The 16,917-nt window shown below is 41.1% G+C and overlaps 1 protein-coding gene across 7 annotated transcripts in view; it reads right to left on the bottom strand.

Annotated features, from left to right (window-relative positions):
* osbpl8 (oxysterol binding protein-like 8) overlaps positions 1–16,917 on the bottom strand; it is a 115,115-nt gene that overhangs the window by 44,043 nt on the left and 54,155 nt on the right. For 4 of the 7 annotated variants that reach the window (XM_008278531.1, XM_008278525.1, XM_008278526.1 and 1 more), the window contains 2 exons: positions 12,214–12,250; positions 8,898–9,068 (listed from right to left, as the gene is read on the bottom strand). In XM_008278531.1, the coding sequence (XP_008276753.1) occupies positions 8,898–9,068; positions 12,214–12,250 (208 nt within the window). The remainder of the gene's footprint in view (positions 1–8,897; positions 9,069–12,213; positions 12,251–16,917) is intronic. The other 3 variants (XM_008278528.1, XM_008278529.1, XM_008278530.1) reach the window with 2 other exon arrangements.

The following is a 16,917-nucleotide window of genomic DNA, read 5'->3' as shown; positions in this document are numbered from 1 at the left end:
AACAGTGCCATCCCTTCCAAAACAGCTGTCTCTGATGTAACAGATCAATGTGCAGTTAAAAAATCTGCAGCTCTGCCTGTCTGACTCAAATGTGCTTTAATTAACACAGGTAATTAGATGTTCAGCATGTATAATTCATATCCCAGACCTAATTAACCTGCTTGCAGAGGAAATGCCCATTTCTGCTGGTCCAATGACTTTAGAGAGGCTCTTGCAGACATTTTCTAAATATAGTCGTCATCTGGGTCATTTTTCTATTTGCAGTAAAGTTAGGGCTGACTCTTGCTAATAAGTACTGATTCTCAAAAGTCTGAACCTCACCACATTTAGTGAGTGAACAAATGCAGCCACTCTACAGTCAACAGCGTGGCATTGCCCTGCTGTAAACATCCAGTCTGCTATCAATCCATTATCTCTTCACTTCTGCTTTAGGCCTTCCTTTTTCCTTTGCAGTTCCTGGAAAACATTCGTTCCATTTCGTTTCAACCAGGCACAGATGAAATACTTAATGTACTATAACAACCAATGTGCATGCGATGTAACAGGAATGTGCGCTACCATCAGTTAGCCGGACAAATATGAGCAATGTTTGAACATCAGCTCTTTGGCTCCGCTGGTTGGATGGAATTACTCAGGCGCCATGTTTACCTGCTCCAGTACTTTGTGTCTCATGTGTATCAGGTGAGCTGGTGTCAGGTATAGGAGTGCTGCTCTGCTAAGCAGGCCAGTAACGGGGTGGATGAGGACCTATAGCCGCCCAGTGGAAAAGTAATCCAACACATATGCTGATTTTTGCTGGTGGGGCCAAAGGTTTGTTCCTAAAATACGTCAGTTGTCAGTCTTCCATATCACTATGCAGCTGCTGCATTTGGATGTCAGTTGTTTTTGGCAGAGCAAAGATAAGTATTAAAAGTTTCCAGTGACCCCAGACTTCAGCTTCAATGACATACCACGGCAGCAGAGCATAAGCACCTGAAGAGAAACACACAGGCAGTACTGGAAGATGTACTGCCACAAAAAGCAAAACCACCTTGGGTGATGTCTATTCATTAATGGGCAGAGCTTTGTAATCTCTTTCCTTGCAGCTTCTAATTACACTCATTTAGCACAAAACTTAAAAATAAACTGAAAGGAAATGGTCAGATATTAAACTAGCAGGATCAACATGGCAACAGATTCAATGCTCTGCCTTCAGGCAAAATAACTGACATTAATGAAACTCCATCAGCCTCAGCTGTACTTTGTGTTTGGTGCTAATTAGCAAAATGTAGCATGCTAACAAGCTAAGGTAAGTGAGGAAATAGTCTGCATGTTGGTATCATCACGCTGAGCATGTTAGAACGGTGATGTTGGCATTCAGTTCAAACCACTGCTGTAACTAAATACAGACTCAACGAGCCACTAAGACTCTTAGTCGTATTTACCCAATGCGGACTTGCCATCACATAAATAAATGAGAGTAAGTTACTCTATCAGATGGGATGTTTCTACAGTATGTGATGGTATAAAAGACAACAACAGAGTTGATCATTTGTGATCTTGTTCTTTTTAGCCTGTATTAGCGATAAAACTTGTTTATTGTCATCATATCACACTACTGGGAGCCCAAAAGTTAGAACCAGCAGAGTTAAAAAGTTTTGTAGTCTGTCATAAAAGAAAATAAAACATATTTGATGGAATAGAGAAGCTCAAAAACTCATTCACAATCAAACTAAAGCATCGCTATACTGGTCCACAGTTCAACCATAGTGCATTAACCCACGGGTGGCAATTCAGCTAAAATCTTACAGTGCAAGTGATACATACACTGCAGACAGTAGGTCACATGCAGACAAACATCTATAGTCTTACAGAAAGGTCACAGGGAGACCCTGTAATCCTGGGATTAGCTTTGGAACAAAGAGGCTTTTTTAAAAACACTGGCCTACAGACAACTTCTCCTGTACTCCTCTCCTCACAGACTCACTGTAGAAACCTCGTTTCAGTCCACATTAAAACTTTAGTGACCCAAAGCTTTGTTATGCTGGTGTGATCTTCCTTCTGTCCTCATGAGAGCAACGTCACAGGAAACACATGCATTTAAGAGCACAATAAAGACAAACTAGAAATGCCGCTGTTGCTACGCTGCTACGCCAACAAGCACTACCTTGACAGCTGGTACGTGCTAATACTGTACCTTGCTTCCCTAAAGTGTCCCAAGGTCAAGTGTTAGCAGCAGTTTAATCTCCCGAATCATGCTAAAATCAGTCCTGCTTTACACCCAAGTTGTGTCAGTCCAGATAAGCTTTCGGCTGTCCGAGTGGAGCTCCGGCCCCGAAGCTAAGATATCCTCCATCATGTCTTCCTGTGCTTCCACAGCGTCTTCCTTATCTGTGGTACATATCTCCGCTGTCAAACCCTGTCCCTCTTAGCGCTCAGGCCTCCCAGGGCTCAGCCACTCATTGGATGAGTGCGGAGGCGGAAGTAAGGACAGTGGATTGGCAGTGGCTGAGGGCGCAGATAAAACCAGCCCCCTCAATGCTGTTAACCCGTCTGACAGGATTTAATCCCTGCAGCCGGGCTTAAATCCATCATGACCCCACCTGATCTCACACTCGTGCACTCTCTTGATTTTTATCAATTATTTGTTAAAGTTATTTAATTTTAGTGTATATATTCTCCATCTCTCCTCCCTTGCTTTGTTTTTAATCTCTGTCTTGGTTCTCTCACTGTCTTATCCTCTTTATTATAACCCTCCCTCCCCCACTGTGTGACACTCCTTCTCCACCTCTTTCACTCTCCTCAATGCAGACAGACTGTCTGTTTACCTGGAAAGAAGAGGAGCCAAAGCATGGCAGTAAAAGGAGAGTAGCTTCAAAGCTGATTGAAGAAGTCTTGTCAAACAACCTCCTGGGTTTATTTTTGTTCTCAGTGAGTCATACAGAAAAGAGGGCTCACTTGGCAACCGGACCGCAGACACAGAGTTTGTCTGTGCGTACGTGATGATGCAACAAAACTCAGATTAAACTAAATAATCCAAACAACATCCCAAATACATTATGAAAGCAGTGTGAATCACAAAGTACTAAATAAAGCACAACTAACAGTTCTGTTGTTCTCAACTAAAGTTCAGCTGATCTCAAGAGAAATGATTTTTAAAAAAAGCAAAAACAATGTAACTGTGGAGGCAGGTATTGATGGTTTTTTTCCTCTTTTGTTGAGCAAGGATCCACAAAATTCGGGTGATTAAATAAGTGTTATGTACCGCAAGAAACTCATGAAGGGATGAGTCAAGAAAAAAGTGTGGAAAACTCCAACCACAAAACCACAGCTTCTGGGTTGAAACACCTCAGTCAGTGATGTGTCGCAGGTGTTCCAGCTGTTGAAGGATCAGCATGAAACTTCTCAGAAGCACTTGAACGTCAGCTGCCTGGGCCACACCTTACCCATCCCGAGAACTCTCATTTTCAACTAAAAAGCTTTTATTTACATAAAGTTTGCCCACGCAAGCATTGTAAAACACAGAATGTCTGTCATAGTTGTTGCACATGAATTTGATAACAAACATAATTACAGTACTATTTTTATTTTTTTTGTATTTTAGTGCACTTGGCTGCACTTTTACTTTTACGCTGCATTGTCAGTCGTCCCTCTGTCTCTTCAAAAAGGCAGAGGGCTAACCATTTGAAAGGCAGGGATGTAGATGCACTCACATGCACACATGTGGACCAGCAGAGAAGAAAAGAGAAGCTCAGATTGCAAATACAGAAGACGTAACTTCATTCACTGCTATGTGTCCATTACTTCTTTATATGACAGGTATCTGATGTTTTTATCTGTCAAATGATGATGATGACAATAATACTTTTTTTTTTTTTTTTTTTTTAATCCTTCAGCAATAAGGCATTGTCGACATAAATGTTTGTAGAGGAAAGTATTATATGTTGGCAATAGAGGCTGACATTATATGATTCAAAACTGAAACACCAGAGACTCAAGTCATCGTCATTTGTTCTGCTGCACATTTGTTTGTCACATTCTGCTTAGGAGAGGATAAAGGGCAGAATTTAATTACTGCAGCCAAACCCCATGTAAACAAGGGTTTTTCAAGCACTGCGCTTTTACAGTGATTACTGTTCATGCAAATGTATCGAGTGGGTTATTCAGAGGTGATGCACTTCAGCGCTGGGGTCCAATCAGTGAGATTACGTTCCAGCAGACCTTGTAAGAGTCATTGTGTGGAAGTCATGATTGCTACGTAGTGTGCAGCACCAATTACTAAATAGAGCTATGGAATATTGTTATAAAAATAACTACCCGTCTTCACACCTTAGCTGTGAATTTTCACACAACTCCTACATTTCAATTTCAGAAATTCATCACCTTGTGACTCCAACGTCTGTACTTCTCAGAGCAATACAGTGTAATTAAGAATGCAAAGAAACTTGCCGGAGGTCAAGAAAAACAAAGCACACACCGTCATCCCTCTGACACACAACCAACAGCTACAGCCAAAGTTAAATCAGTTGCCATGGATACCCATTTTGGACTGCGGGGTGTCGAGGGGTCATTTGTAACCGCTTATGCTTCTAGGTTTGCTGCTGCTTAAAATATATTTTCAGGAAACTACAGGTAAAGGAATTATGTTTTTTTTTTCCCCTTTTTCCCCATTTCATTGTATCATATCATAATTCAACTAGACGAGACACAGTGTTGGACTATTTACCAAAAGGAAATCTTCAACTACAACGTCAGAAGGAACATTTTATAGTTCACACATATTAATACACACAAGTGACAACAGATACAATTAAATACTTGAAAGCTGTAAAGGCACAAGCTTTTCCTAAAGATACTCCAACTGGTGTGTTGATCTGGTGAGCTGCTGTACATACACTAACACATGAATCACACAAGTCTGTGAGCAACCAGATAACGCCCAAGTGATCCCAGAGAGGAAACACGTCTGTTACATATGTCATACAGTGTGTTGGTGCGCTGAACAACACAGAGGGGAGGTCACTGAGTTCTCTGTAATACTTGCGCCCTCTTGTGGTAGGGAACGGCTATCAAACACAAACGTGGAAAACGTTACCATGATTGCACATGCGGACACGTTTGAATTCAGCTTTTCCTGTAAGTAGTATGTAAGAAGATATACATATTTTGAATTGAATATAAAATATCCCTGAAGCATTAGAGCAGTTATGAGCCACAGTGGCAGAAACATGACATTCTTCTATCTTTACAGCTTTACTCTATCCTTTATGTGCGACTCTGAGTATGAAACTGGAGTACAACACCACTATGGGATGCTTATTACCAGAAATAACAGAAGCAGCATCAGTGAGCTAAATACTGTTAAATAATTCTTATAGCATGAATGCATATTGAGGTAGAGAAAAGTAAGGAGCAACCACAGTTTGGAAATGTTTGTCTGCAGTTATGTCTGTGTTTTCCATCTTGAAAGAGAATTTCACATGACCTATGTAAAAAAAAAGTAAAAAAGCAAAAATCTTGCACTTGACTAATCGCAGCAGAGAATCCACAAGAGGGTGCTGCAACACAAGCACAGGGTTTAAGTTGCATGAGCAGTGACGTAAGACTGTGACAAATTCAATCATTATTTCCACACAGTGATAACTCCTCTCTTTGTTTTGTTCCTGTCCTGTTCTATGAGGCCCTCTATCAGTGGGACCATGAATATTCTAAAACTACATGGTTGTCCACCACCATATAGCCAAAGTGATGGCTCTTCAGACTGACAGGCGTTTTGAAGAGCAATGTCAGTAAAAAGATGAGCAAAAAGCTATTTTCAAAGCTGGAACCAGGATCTCATAGGAGGTCTGGGGTAGTTTAATGTATTCATAAGAAATCAGTACCAGAGAATCACAAAAGCAGCTTTTCCTGCAGGTTTATGTCTGTGCATGAGCAGACAGACGGACTGAGAGACATTCCTCACATTAGTATGAGACAATGTTTGTCCACCAGGTCCTGGAAGGTTAAAGACCAAACATAACAGCCATAGTTGTCCTGGGGCCAGAAATGTCCAGTACTTTTCATTGTGTTAGTATACACCACCCAAAATAAAACAAGACAAAGGCAGCAGGATTATAGGAGTTAAGAGGCTCAAGGTATACAGCATGCAGCTCTATTTCAAGTTCAGTGGCACATACAGCGAGTGAGTGTGTGTCTGGCTCAGTAGGTTTACATTTTAAACATGTAGGAGTATAATCAGTGCAGGTAGGATTTTAGTGGCTTGCCCATGCACAGTGAGACACGTAGTTACATCTGCACTGATCCAGTTTGAGACAGTCATTCTGATTATTCAACAACCAATTAATATTCATGTATTTTATCAGGACAATTGCTGCAGAAGATCTGCAGTTTTGCATTCAGACGGACGAGTGTCTCCAAAAACTGTGCAGGGAATCATAAAAATCAGATCATCGGAGACAAATTTAATCATGCAAATCTGTCAAATAGGAAATTTCTCAGTCTAATTTGATTTGCTGGTAGACTTTTTAAATCAATCCTAAGTATGTTTTTTTTCCAAACAGTGACAGCAAGCAACGACAACAGCATGACATAGAGGGAAATGTTCAAATGTAGTGTACAAGGAGCACGAGAAAGACAGAGAAGAGTCATAATGTCACGAAATAAACACACACAAACATTACTGACATTATTGCCAACATTGCTGACATTACTATAGGCCACTAGTCATACCAGACCAAGTAAGGCAACAGCAGCAGAACTCCTGGCTGTACGGAAGTGAAGCAGGAGGGCATTTTATTACCTGTATGTATACACAGCGTCACTTTTAATTCCCTAAAAGAGAATCTGTGTACATCAATTACATACGGTAAATGGTCTGCACTTATATACAATGTTTTCTCATTCACCCATTCACAAACCAATGGTGACAGGGCTGCCATGCAAGGCCTGCCATTGGGAGCAACTTCAGGTTCAGTGTCTTGCCCAAGGACACTTCGACTGTGGAGAGGCGGGGGACTGAACTGCCAACCTTGCGATTGGAGGACAACCCGCTCTACCACCTGAGCCACAGCCGCCCATATCTAGACTCTACTTCTTTGCTTTGTCTTGGCTGTGCTGCTCTATTAAGTCCTCATCTCTTTCTCCACCCACTCCTCTTCAGTTGCTGTAGCTGGAGAACATGAGCTCTAATACAATCTGCTCAAACACTGTGGAACTACTCTACACTACACAATGGCAAGCTGTAATATAGCAGTAATGCAGCCATACACGTTAGAGCCGGATGATGATAATGATACAGAAAGCCCCACACTGCAAGCTGACAGGATTGGCTCCTCAGGTTTGTTAAGTATGAAACAGTGTGAATCCATGTTTCTGAGACTGTCAATAGTACACTGAAATTCAAGGTAGAAATGTGCAACCACGGTGTTTACTTCTTAGTTCACTCACGACACACCTTTCAGCATAAAAAACACAATATGGACATCGTAACAAGCTAAAAAATGGAATAGATACTGAATGTAAAACATTTGCATGTTGAAAAACTCTGAAACATAGTTAAAAAGCAGGAACACAAGGTGTTGCGTAGGTTATTAAGTCGTTGTGGTGATGCAAGAAATGTACATTATCCTATTGTTACCATGACAGCAGTTAAACAATGAAGAGGTACTGAGTTTGCATAAACAGCAAGCAGCAGCAGCAACAGCAAATTAGCAAGGCAAATAGAAGCATATAAGATCACAGGGTGACCTAACCAACGCACAATGACATAAAGGCATATTAGAAAGACACACGTCAGGGCGAGTGATAGCTCACTTGGTTGAGCTGGCGCCCCATGTACAGGGGCTAAAGCTCCTGCAGCAGTGGTAGTTTGAATCCAGCTCATGCAGGTCCTTCCCTCATTCGTCTCCCCGACTTTCCTGTCCCCCTCTTCACTATACACTATCAAATAAAGGCACGAAAGGCCAAAAAAAATAACAAAACAAAAAAGACACGCATGCCTAAAATATTTATTTAAAGAATTAAGTTCAGTGTTAGAAGCTGCTCAGCCAATCTTAACAACACTTGGGGTCCTTTTCTGTCCTTTGTCAACATCATGTCATCTTTGGAGAACTAATGTTATATGTTTCATAGAGCAGGATGGCAGCAGGTCATACAGACCAACTTGTAACACACCATAATCCCTTCTGATACCTTGGTTTACATATTATTAACATAATTTATTCATTGTATCTTCACTGGTTTTACTTTTTTTCTGTTTACTTATTTGTCTGTTATTGTTTTGTTTTGTATGTACTGTCGATGCTGGTGTTTCTGTTCCTTATAATTTTCTTCATCTGTATGTATGTATGTGTGTGGGGGGGTATATTGTTTGAGATGTTTTTATCTGCAGATAAAGCAACTGAAGGCCCAGGACACTATGTCAGTTTGCAGTAGCTTCTACCACAACACTTTGTTTTCTGCTTTACTGTGTGCAGTTTCAGTCGTATTCACCCGCGAAATATGTGCTAGAAATGTTAACGTGATGCAAGCACATGGAATTCAGTTATTTTTACGAGTTTATGGGATAATTCATTAACTATTTAACAACATACCATGTAGCAGTATGAATCCTGTAAGTCATGGGTATATCTTGAACCACAAGTAATCCATTGAGCTCAAATGAAAACTGTACTAAACAAGATGAACTACTGTGTAACGCACACTTTCATCTGTTAATGGCACACTGCATAACCGTAACATGCATGCCTTGACTTCTACGACAGATCTTTGCTGCATGTCTTTCTCTGCCTCTCTCTCTCTCATGTCGCTCACCATATAGTCAACTGTCAGAGGCCAAACGGCACAAACAAAACACAAAAGAAACAAACCCACAAAGCTGATAATAATAGCACACGTTGCAAAGGGAGTGCCGATCTTACCATGGCTGTAGCTGACCCCCGGGCTGAGGGTGGAGGGGGTGGCAACGTGCTCCCTGTTGGGTGTCTGGAGGCCCGCCTCCTTCTCCCTCTCCTTGTCCCGCTCCTTCACCTGGCGCTGGCTCATCCTGCCTGGGGTCAGAAGCACGGTGTCATCACCACACACTATGGCAGCTACACGCCCAGAGAGAGAGGGAGCCGGGGAAGTGAGAAGGAGAGGGACAGAGGTGGACAAATAGAGTGGGGGGAGGTGACGGATGAAAAGGGAAGACATGAGAGGACAGATCAGACATGTTGCCATCTTCCCTTCAGATCAGAGAACATCAACAGACAGCCCTCTTGTGGAGCATCTGCTAGGTGCAGCCTTCTGTTTCATAATCCATTTTTTGATAACTTATGTAACATTTGTTTTCATCCAGGCCTTATGATTGGAAAAAAAAAAGCAGTTCCGTGAGCGCTGATAACCTGAGTGTGTGCATGGCCGTCTCTTATCGCTCCAGCTTGTTTATCCAGTGCTAATGAAGCAAACAGGCATGTTATTGCTCAACGGGACCGCATTCTGGATGAAGACCAGAATAAATGTGCAAAATTAAAAAGTAAGTTTTATCTTTGATAACAAGACGCGTCCTGATTTTGTCCTGCTGGGGATCCAAGTAGCACTGCATATAAAACACAGATCTGTCTCAGTGTAAAAACATCAACAGTGAGTCAGAAGGAGGTTTCGAATTTTTTTGACAGTTTCCAAACAAACAAGTACACCGATCAAGTGAGTACACAAGACACACTGCAGATCAGATATCTGTGCTTTTGGACCTATGCATCTATCAGACCAGCTCAGATACCACTTGAGCAACACAACCTGTTATGTCTCAGAGGTGAATGTACTTTATTGACAAGCATTCCTTCTAAACAACTGGATGTTGTTACAAATTGATTGTGAGCAAGACTGTGCTCCTGGAATCTTAAATGTAGAGGCTTGGTCTTTTGTTCAATGGGATGGGATGTGCTTGTATGACAACAAAGTGGAGAGCGTATGTCTATTTAATCATCTTTGCTTGCTAGCCAATTAGTATTCACACACAGACAAAGTTAGTCGTTGTGCTGTGGCTTATTGTGGCTGGCAGCTAGTTGGTTCCTGTGATCATGCATGTACCTCACACCTAACTGTAATCCTGTTTGTGCTTTTAGTTTCCTCCTAAATACAAATGTATGTTGTTTTTACATGTAAATTCTGACAACTGCAGGTAGCATGCTGGGAGAAATTCTTGTGACTTTCGCTAAAATGCATTAGGGTGTATGATAGTCTTTTTAACTTGGCAAAGCTTCTAAACCCTCCACTAGGATGTATCCTGATGTTACACAGCAAAACACTGCATGAATGTGGGTGAATCACAGCGATATGCACACACACAATCACACATGGTAACCAAGATACTATATAATCCCAAACATAATCCAGTGACGTCAGCATCTGTCTATCCTATTAGACAGCAGTGTGTGTGTGTTCAACAGTTGATTTGTTGTGAGATTTGTGGAAATTCAGCTGTGTACACGTCTGTGAGCTCTGGCGGGTTTGGGTGCACTGTGTGTCCCATCCCATAATAATTGTTGTGGCTTTTTGACTTATCTGGACAAGCAATCATTTGTTCCTCCTTGAAACAGTGCATATTAAACATAAGAAGTATATTAATAAAGGTGGTATAGAAAAACTGAACACATCAAATTGTTTTTTGTGGTCATTTTAAATAAAAATAAAAATCTGGCATCTCGGGTCTGATGTTCTCTTTGTAATTTAAGCATGTTGTGTTGTTATGCCAAGATCTCAAGAGCTCTCAAACGCGTTCAGAAAAAAAAAGGTTGTGGCTGGATATGACAAGACATTTAACAAATGGGACAAAAATCATTTAAAAGTGGTGTTCAAACGATTGCCAGTTTGTCCAGGACTGGCTGCCCCAGAAAATTCAGCTCAACAACCCTCAACTCAAATGCTGCATGTTCAGAAAGCGAGAGCACAAATTTTACTTGGACGTGAGTCAGGAGAAAGCCTGTGCTGTTCAGACATTAGAGTAAAAATACAGTCTGCCAGCGTGCACACAGCCAAAGACCAGGCCTCTTGAACTCATGTACTCCAGACAGACATATCAAAGATGTCTGGATACACTAACAGTAGACTTGTTTGGTGCAGACTACAGAAAACTAACCTCATACCAGCTGCAAAGCAGGTTGGTGAAAATTTTATGGTTTGCGGCTGCTTTAGTGTCTTAGCGACTGGGCAGCAGAATTCTGCATCAGATCAAAGTGTAATTGAAGATAATGTGAAGCCATCCTGTCAGAAAGTTAAAGTTGAACTGGAAGTGGACCTTTAAACAGGATAATGATCTTATGTACATGAGAAGATAGACCAGAGAACGGCTGCAACAGCAGACACAGAGGGTTACAGAATGTTCCCTTCAAAGTCCAGATTTGAATCCCATTATAACGTTGTGAGGCGATTTGAAACAGGCTGTATGTGTCAAAGAAAAAAAACCTTAAAACATCTTGCAGCTGATGGAAATGTGCAGGTAACCATTTTCATCACTACTGAAGGAGGGCAATGGAAGTGTCTGAGGCAAAATAACTTTTGATATTTACTTTTTCCCACAAAAGAATTTTCTACCTCTTGATGTTTTTGATGGTTAAAAAAGATAATTCTACTTTTTTTTTTCTTACTTTTTTGTAGGCAGTTTCAAAGAGGATCACATGTTTGTTTGTGCAAGTATGCCAAAAAAACAAACAATTTCCACGTATCTATTTTTTTAATTTGCTGACACACTTTCTAAACAGACATCAGACAGGTGACTGCAGCAAAGAGGAAGTCAGAGTCACATATACTGACAGGCTTTCCCAAAATACAAACCACTAAGTCACACATGTCACAGTGGATGTTACAGGTTTGAATCAGTACACAGGAGAAGGTATCCAACACAGTCTTTACAGGAGCCAGCAGTGCTACAGACACCCTATGCAACTTGACAAACCTGCAAAGCTTTCAGCAAAATGACTGTACAAAAATTCCTCTTCATGATAAACTGCAATTTATGGTTTATTTCTAAAGGTGGACCTTTGCTAGAGAAAATACATTTCTGGCAGGAACCTATGATGAGTTCAAACACCCAATACCATGAAAAATTCTGTAAGAAGAAAATGTGGACAATGGATTACTATTAGCTTCTATTAGCTGCTTTAAACACACACACACTCCCTTATGCTCCCAGCCCCGGCTCTTTTACCGACTGTGTTCACTGCCCTTAGCACTTCCTATTAAAGGTCACTGGCTTACCGGAGGTGGCATGGTGTTCTCTCAACTCTGCATGGTGCTAGCAGGGGAGAAGGGTGGAGACAGAAAAAGAAAAGTAAAAGAGCAAGAAAAAAGTAAGAGGGGAGAATAGAGAAGACAAGAAAGGGAGCGAGAGGGATTGAAAAAAAAGTGTGTCAGAGGTTTTTTTTTTTTTATAGATAAAGATTAAAGGAGGGGAAGGGAAGAAGGGCATCCACCATGTGTTGTTGACCAGATGTTGGCAGTGGGAGGTTTGCGTGCAGCAGGGTTGGCGATTGTGGGCAGCATCAGCATCAGCATCAGCAGCATCAGCAGCAGCAGCAGCAGTGGGAGAAGCCGCAGCCACACGGGACGACAACACATAATAGTAATAACAAAAAAGAAGAGACAAGAGACAGAAAACAAAAGAAAAAACAGACATTAGTTTAACCAAAATGCTAATGGAAGACACAACTTAACACAAAACTGACAGGAGATTGAGGAAGGGGAGGGGATGGCAGACGTCTGGGTAATACAAGAGGAATGGAGAGCAACGGGACTGCATGGCAAACATACACAATGATGGACTTTACTTCTAACAGCCTAGAACACATTTCAGCTCCAGCATGTCAAGAGAATAAAACCAGACTGTGTCGGTGTAATTTTATACAGCAACTAAAACGTATTTACATTATGGACTAATCTATCATCTGTTCTACCTATAACATGCCAGAGAATATAACATTTCCTGCAGTCGTGTCTCTTATCATCATTTAGCTTCAAACCCCAAGAAATTCAGTTGACAGTAATTTATGACAGAGAAAACACATTTGACTGATTCAGTGGCCCTTGGTCCTGGAATCTGCTCCAGAAAACACTCAAATTGTCTGTTTTCTTGGGAGATTTATAGTCTGTAAAAACAGAAGTCTGTAGCTGCTTTAATTGAGTTGTCGTGTACTGTATGCTTTGTTGTGTTTATATATTATTTATTATATGTTTTGTGTTGTATTATTGTAACTTGTTGCTGCCCTCTTGGCCGGGGCTCCCTTGTAAAAGATCTCAATGGGACTCACCTGGATAAATAAAGGTTGAATAAAATAAAATAAAGACAAGCTGGAATCAAAAGGTTTTGGGTATTTTTTGCTTAAAATGAAGCACAAAACAGTTATCAAAACTGTTCATAAGCCTTTAACAGAGACTGATTGATCAATAAAATGCTAGATGCTGTTCTAAGTTTAATGCATAAAGTCTTAAAAAAGCAAAAATAAATTGATTGCATTTTGATTTTTGAGACTACGTGCAACTGTAGTTATGCACGACTGTGGTATGAGCAAAATGATAATGCCAGCAAACTGAAATGCTCTTAAATTTGCACAATGTCATTAAGCGAATTTGAAGTTTTATATATAATAATAAACCAGGCTGTGAAGTGTTTTCAGTAGGTGGTGGTAAACATACGTCCTCAAATGTATTCATACCTTCCATTGAAGAAAAGGAATAACTCACAGCAGTCACTCAAATAACTAGAAACTGAAAAAAGTAATAATAAATAAAAATTTGCTCAATTATAATTTAGTGAAAAAAGGCATTGCTTTTGAATTGTGGTTGAAAAGAATGGAAAAAATAACAAAATTTTAAAAAGCTGTCCCGGTCAAATGAGAGCACTTTGCTGATGAGCAGTGGGCAAAATCAAAATAGCTGTCAACAGGTGCAGAAGTCTGATGGAGAGTTACAGAAAACACGTGAATGCAGTGATTGGCTCAAAAAAATATTAGTTTACGAGTCCCATCATGCTTGTTTGTTTGTTTTTTTAATATTTCTGTTGAACCACACTCCAAAAGCAATGTCATGATTTTCATAAAATTTTTATTTATTATTACTTTTGTCAATTTCAATTTATTTCAGTGACTGACACTGTTTTTCCTTCTTTAATTGGAGGGTATGAATACATTTGAGGACAACTGTAGGACACAACATGCATGTCTGGAATAAACAGTGTAGAAGAAACCAGAAACAAAGCCTGGTGTTTGACAACTGCTTAGCAACAAAACTTGGGCCATCTTCAAGAGACAAACAGAGGAATTGTTCTGAATCAGGTGAGTTGTACTTATTCATGCATGTCAGCTGGTATTGGCCGTGCTTAATGTCTAATGCGACTTCAAAAATTGTCTAAAAACACATTATAGAAATACAAGACAAAGCTGAAATCCTGAAGATTAGTCAGTGATGAGGAAATCTGATCACGAATGTCAGGAAGATTCATCAGCTGGGAACCACGAATGCCCGTCAAAAATGTTGTTTTAATTATACAATGATCAGTTATTTAATTTATAATTTAATTACAAGCATGATAAGCAGTCCCTCCTATTTAACGATTGTGTCTCTTTAACTGGATCTTGTTGTTATTTTTATATTTTTTTAATCAAGTCCAATTCACACAGCAGCAGTGGCAGCAGCTATAATTGGTGAGAAACTCTGGTCACACAAACACACTCGACTCCCTCCTCCTGTTCCTGTGCACCACCGAGAGCACAAGCACTTAACAGCTGGCCCAAAAATGAAGAGGCTCTGATTAGGTTTGCTCACCGCGGCTATCCTCTATCCTGCAAGCAGCACCTCTGCAGCAGTTCAGCAGCAACCTCGCTAGTTCTCTTCAGCCACAGTCACAGCCATCTCTCAGACTTGCAACATGTCAGCGCACTACAGTATCGTCCCAATGTTGTCACCGTTTGGCTCAGGTTTACGCAGAAATGGCCGTATAACGAGACCCTGATTAACCCGTGCTGCCAATCCGTACAGCTGCAGCGTCGACATCATGCTCAGAACCGGAACAGGGCGCGATCCCCTAATCCCCAGACAGACCAAAGGACCACAAGCAGCTCAGTAAGGAGAAAGACAAAGAAAACTATGCCACTGATTGGATATCGGTCAGGTAATCAGGAATGGCAACTCAAAACGCTAAGTGCTGATTGGTTAGAACCCTGAAAGTCACCGTCTGAGAAGATAGAAACACTAAGAGCTGCTTACAACAATAAGGCAAAGGGATTAGGAAACTTTCACTGAACGTCAGAGGTCGAGTAATAAGGCTTTGTGGAGAGACATCAAGCGAGCGGTTTTGTAATTTCATCTTGGCTCAGCTGATCGTCTCACAGTGGAAAGGCACAGCCAGACTTTGCTCATTCCCCTCAGGTTGACCTACAGTCATGGGAGCGCAGAGGTCAGAGGAGGCCGAGTGGATTCCTAGACGGCTCTTCCTAAGTAGTCAAGGGATCCGAGCCAACAATCCTGTGTTGCTCCAACCTGCGCGGTAATGCTGCCTTCTACAATCACAGCCCCAGTCTAATCCCAAAGCAAACCGTCTCAATCAGCGTCTCTGTTTGGTTTAATAAGAGATAAACTCACGGAAACTGTCTGCAGTGTCCTTGACTGACAGACTGATGTGAGAACCCGGGGTGGAAGCTTTCTATAAAAACCTCACCTCATGATTAGTGCTGATTAATTATGCAGATGAGTGTGTGGGGGTTGTGAAGAGGCTGACGGAGAGACAAAGTGAAGGGCCACAGAAAAAAATTCTCCAAGTGTCACCAACAAAAAATATTAACTGTGACAGGCAGCCTGAGAAGAGCGTTATTGGTACAGTGTAATGAGAGTGCACTGCTGGAGCACGGCATGTGGCAAGCCTATATTAGCATTTGAAAAGCTTTTTTTCACTGTAAATTGACAATCAAGCAGGGGAGGATGGTGGGGTTGGATCTAAATGCATGACAGACTGATCAAAGGGGACCTAACAACTGGCTACAGTTTGAATCAGCCTTGCTTGTAGACATATCCTGGGGAAAAAAAGTTGATTTTATGCTGCGAAAAACCTACAAGTACTGTAAGCCTGGCTTCTTCTATGTTTCTGTCTGTCTGTGGTTATTGATGAGAAGGTCAGGCCCCCGTGTTTGTGTTCAGATTGTTAATACGTAGCTCAGCAAATACATGATCAATCATCAAATAGCTTTTGACGCTGCATTAGTATCTGGGATTTTCTGGGCATATTTTAATAGAAGAACAAAAACGGCAGGTCAAAATTCAATCCGTTCTCGACTCTGCTGTGTTGTTTACTGCTTTGGCTGCAGTTCTGCTAAATGAGACAGCCAGGCTCGACGGCGAGAGCATTAGGTTACATATGTGAGTGAAAATTAAAAGGGGGTTGGAGAAATACACAAATTTGCTAAGCTCTGACGATAACGAGGCTATTGTCTCTCTGCTCACATCAGCAAACATCAGTGTACAAATCATTCAGCGAGCAGCTCGTCATTTCTAGCCGGTGCCGACCGTCACTTTCAGCAGTTAAAAGGGACAAACATCAGCAATGAAAGGTCGCATCAGCTGTTACTGATCAATACTTTTTCCATCAGTGAATCAATGGCAGGCCACTCACGCTCCACCTCTTCGCACATTTTTGGATTGAACAAGAGTTACGCAAAGTCAGGCATTGCAAAAAAAGGTGACAAAAACAAACACCTTTTAGGAAACCTATGGCAGACATCACTGAGGATTTGTCCATCTTCATATACACTCTCTGGTTCTGATCCATGTGTACTCAGTGAGTACTTAGATCACGCACATATCTACAAACTCACTTTCCATTGTGATCTCTACTACACACCTAAAGCTCTGTGACTGCAGCTTGCACTGTTGTGATGCTACAGCTGTGACAAAATGTTTCCACAGACAGACATA

Source organism: Stegastes partitus, unplaced genomic scaffold (assembly GCF_000690725.1).
Source record: "Stegastes partitus isolate 25-593 unplaced genomic scaffold, Stegastes_partitus-1.0.2 Scaffold126, whole genome shotgun sequence".
Classification (NCBI taxonomy): Eukaryota; Metazoa; Chordata; class Actinopteri; family Pomacentridae; genus Stegastes; species Stegastes partitus.
Note: the sequence above shows the minus strand (reverse complement) of the source record. Positions and strands in the feature narration are given on the sequence as shown.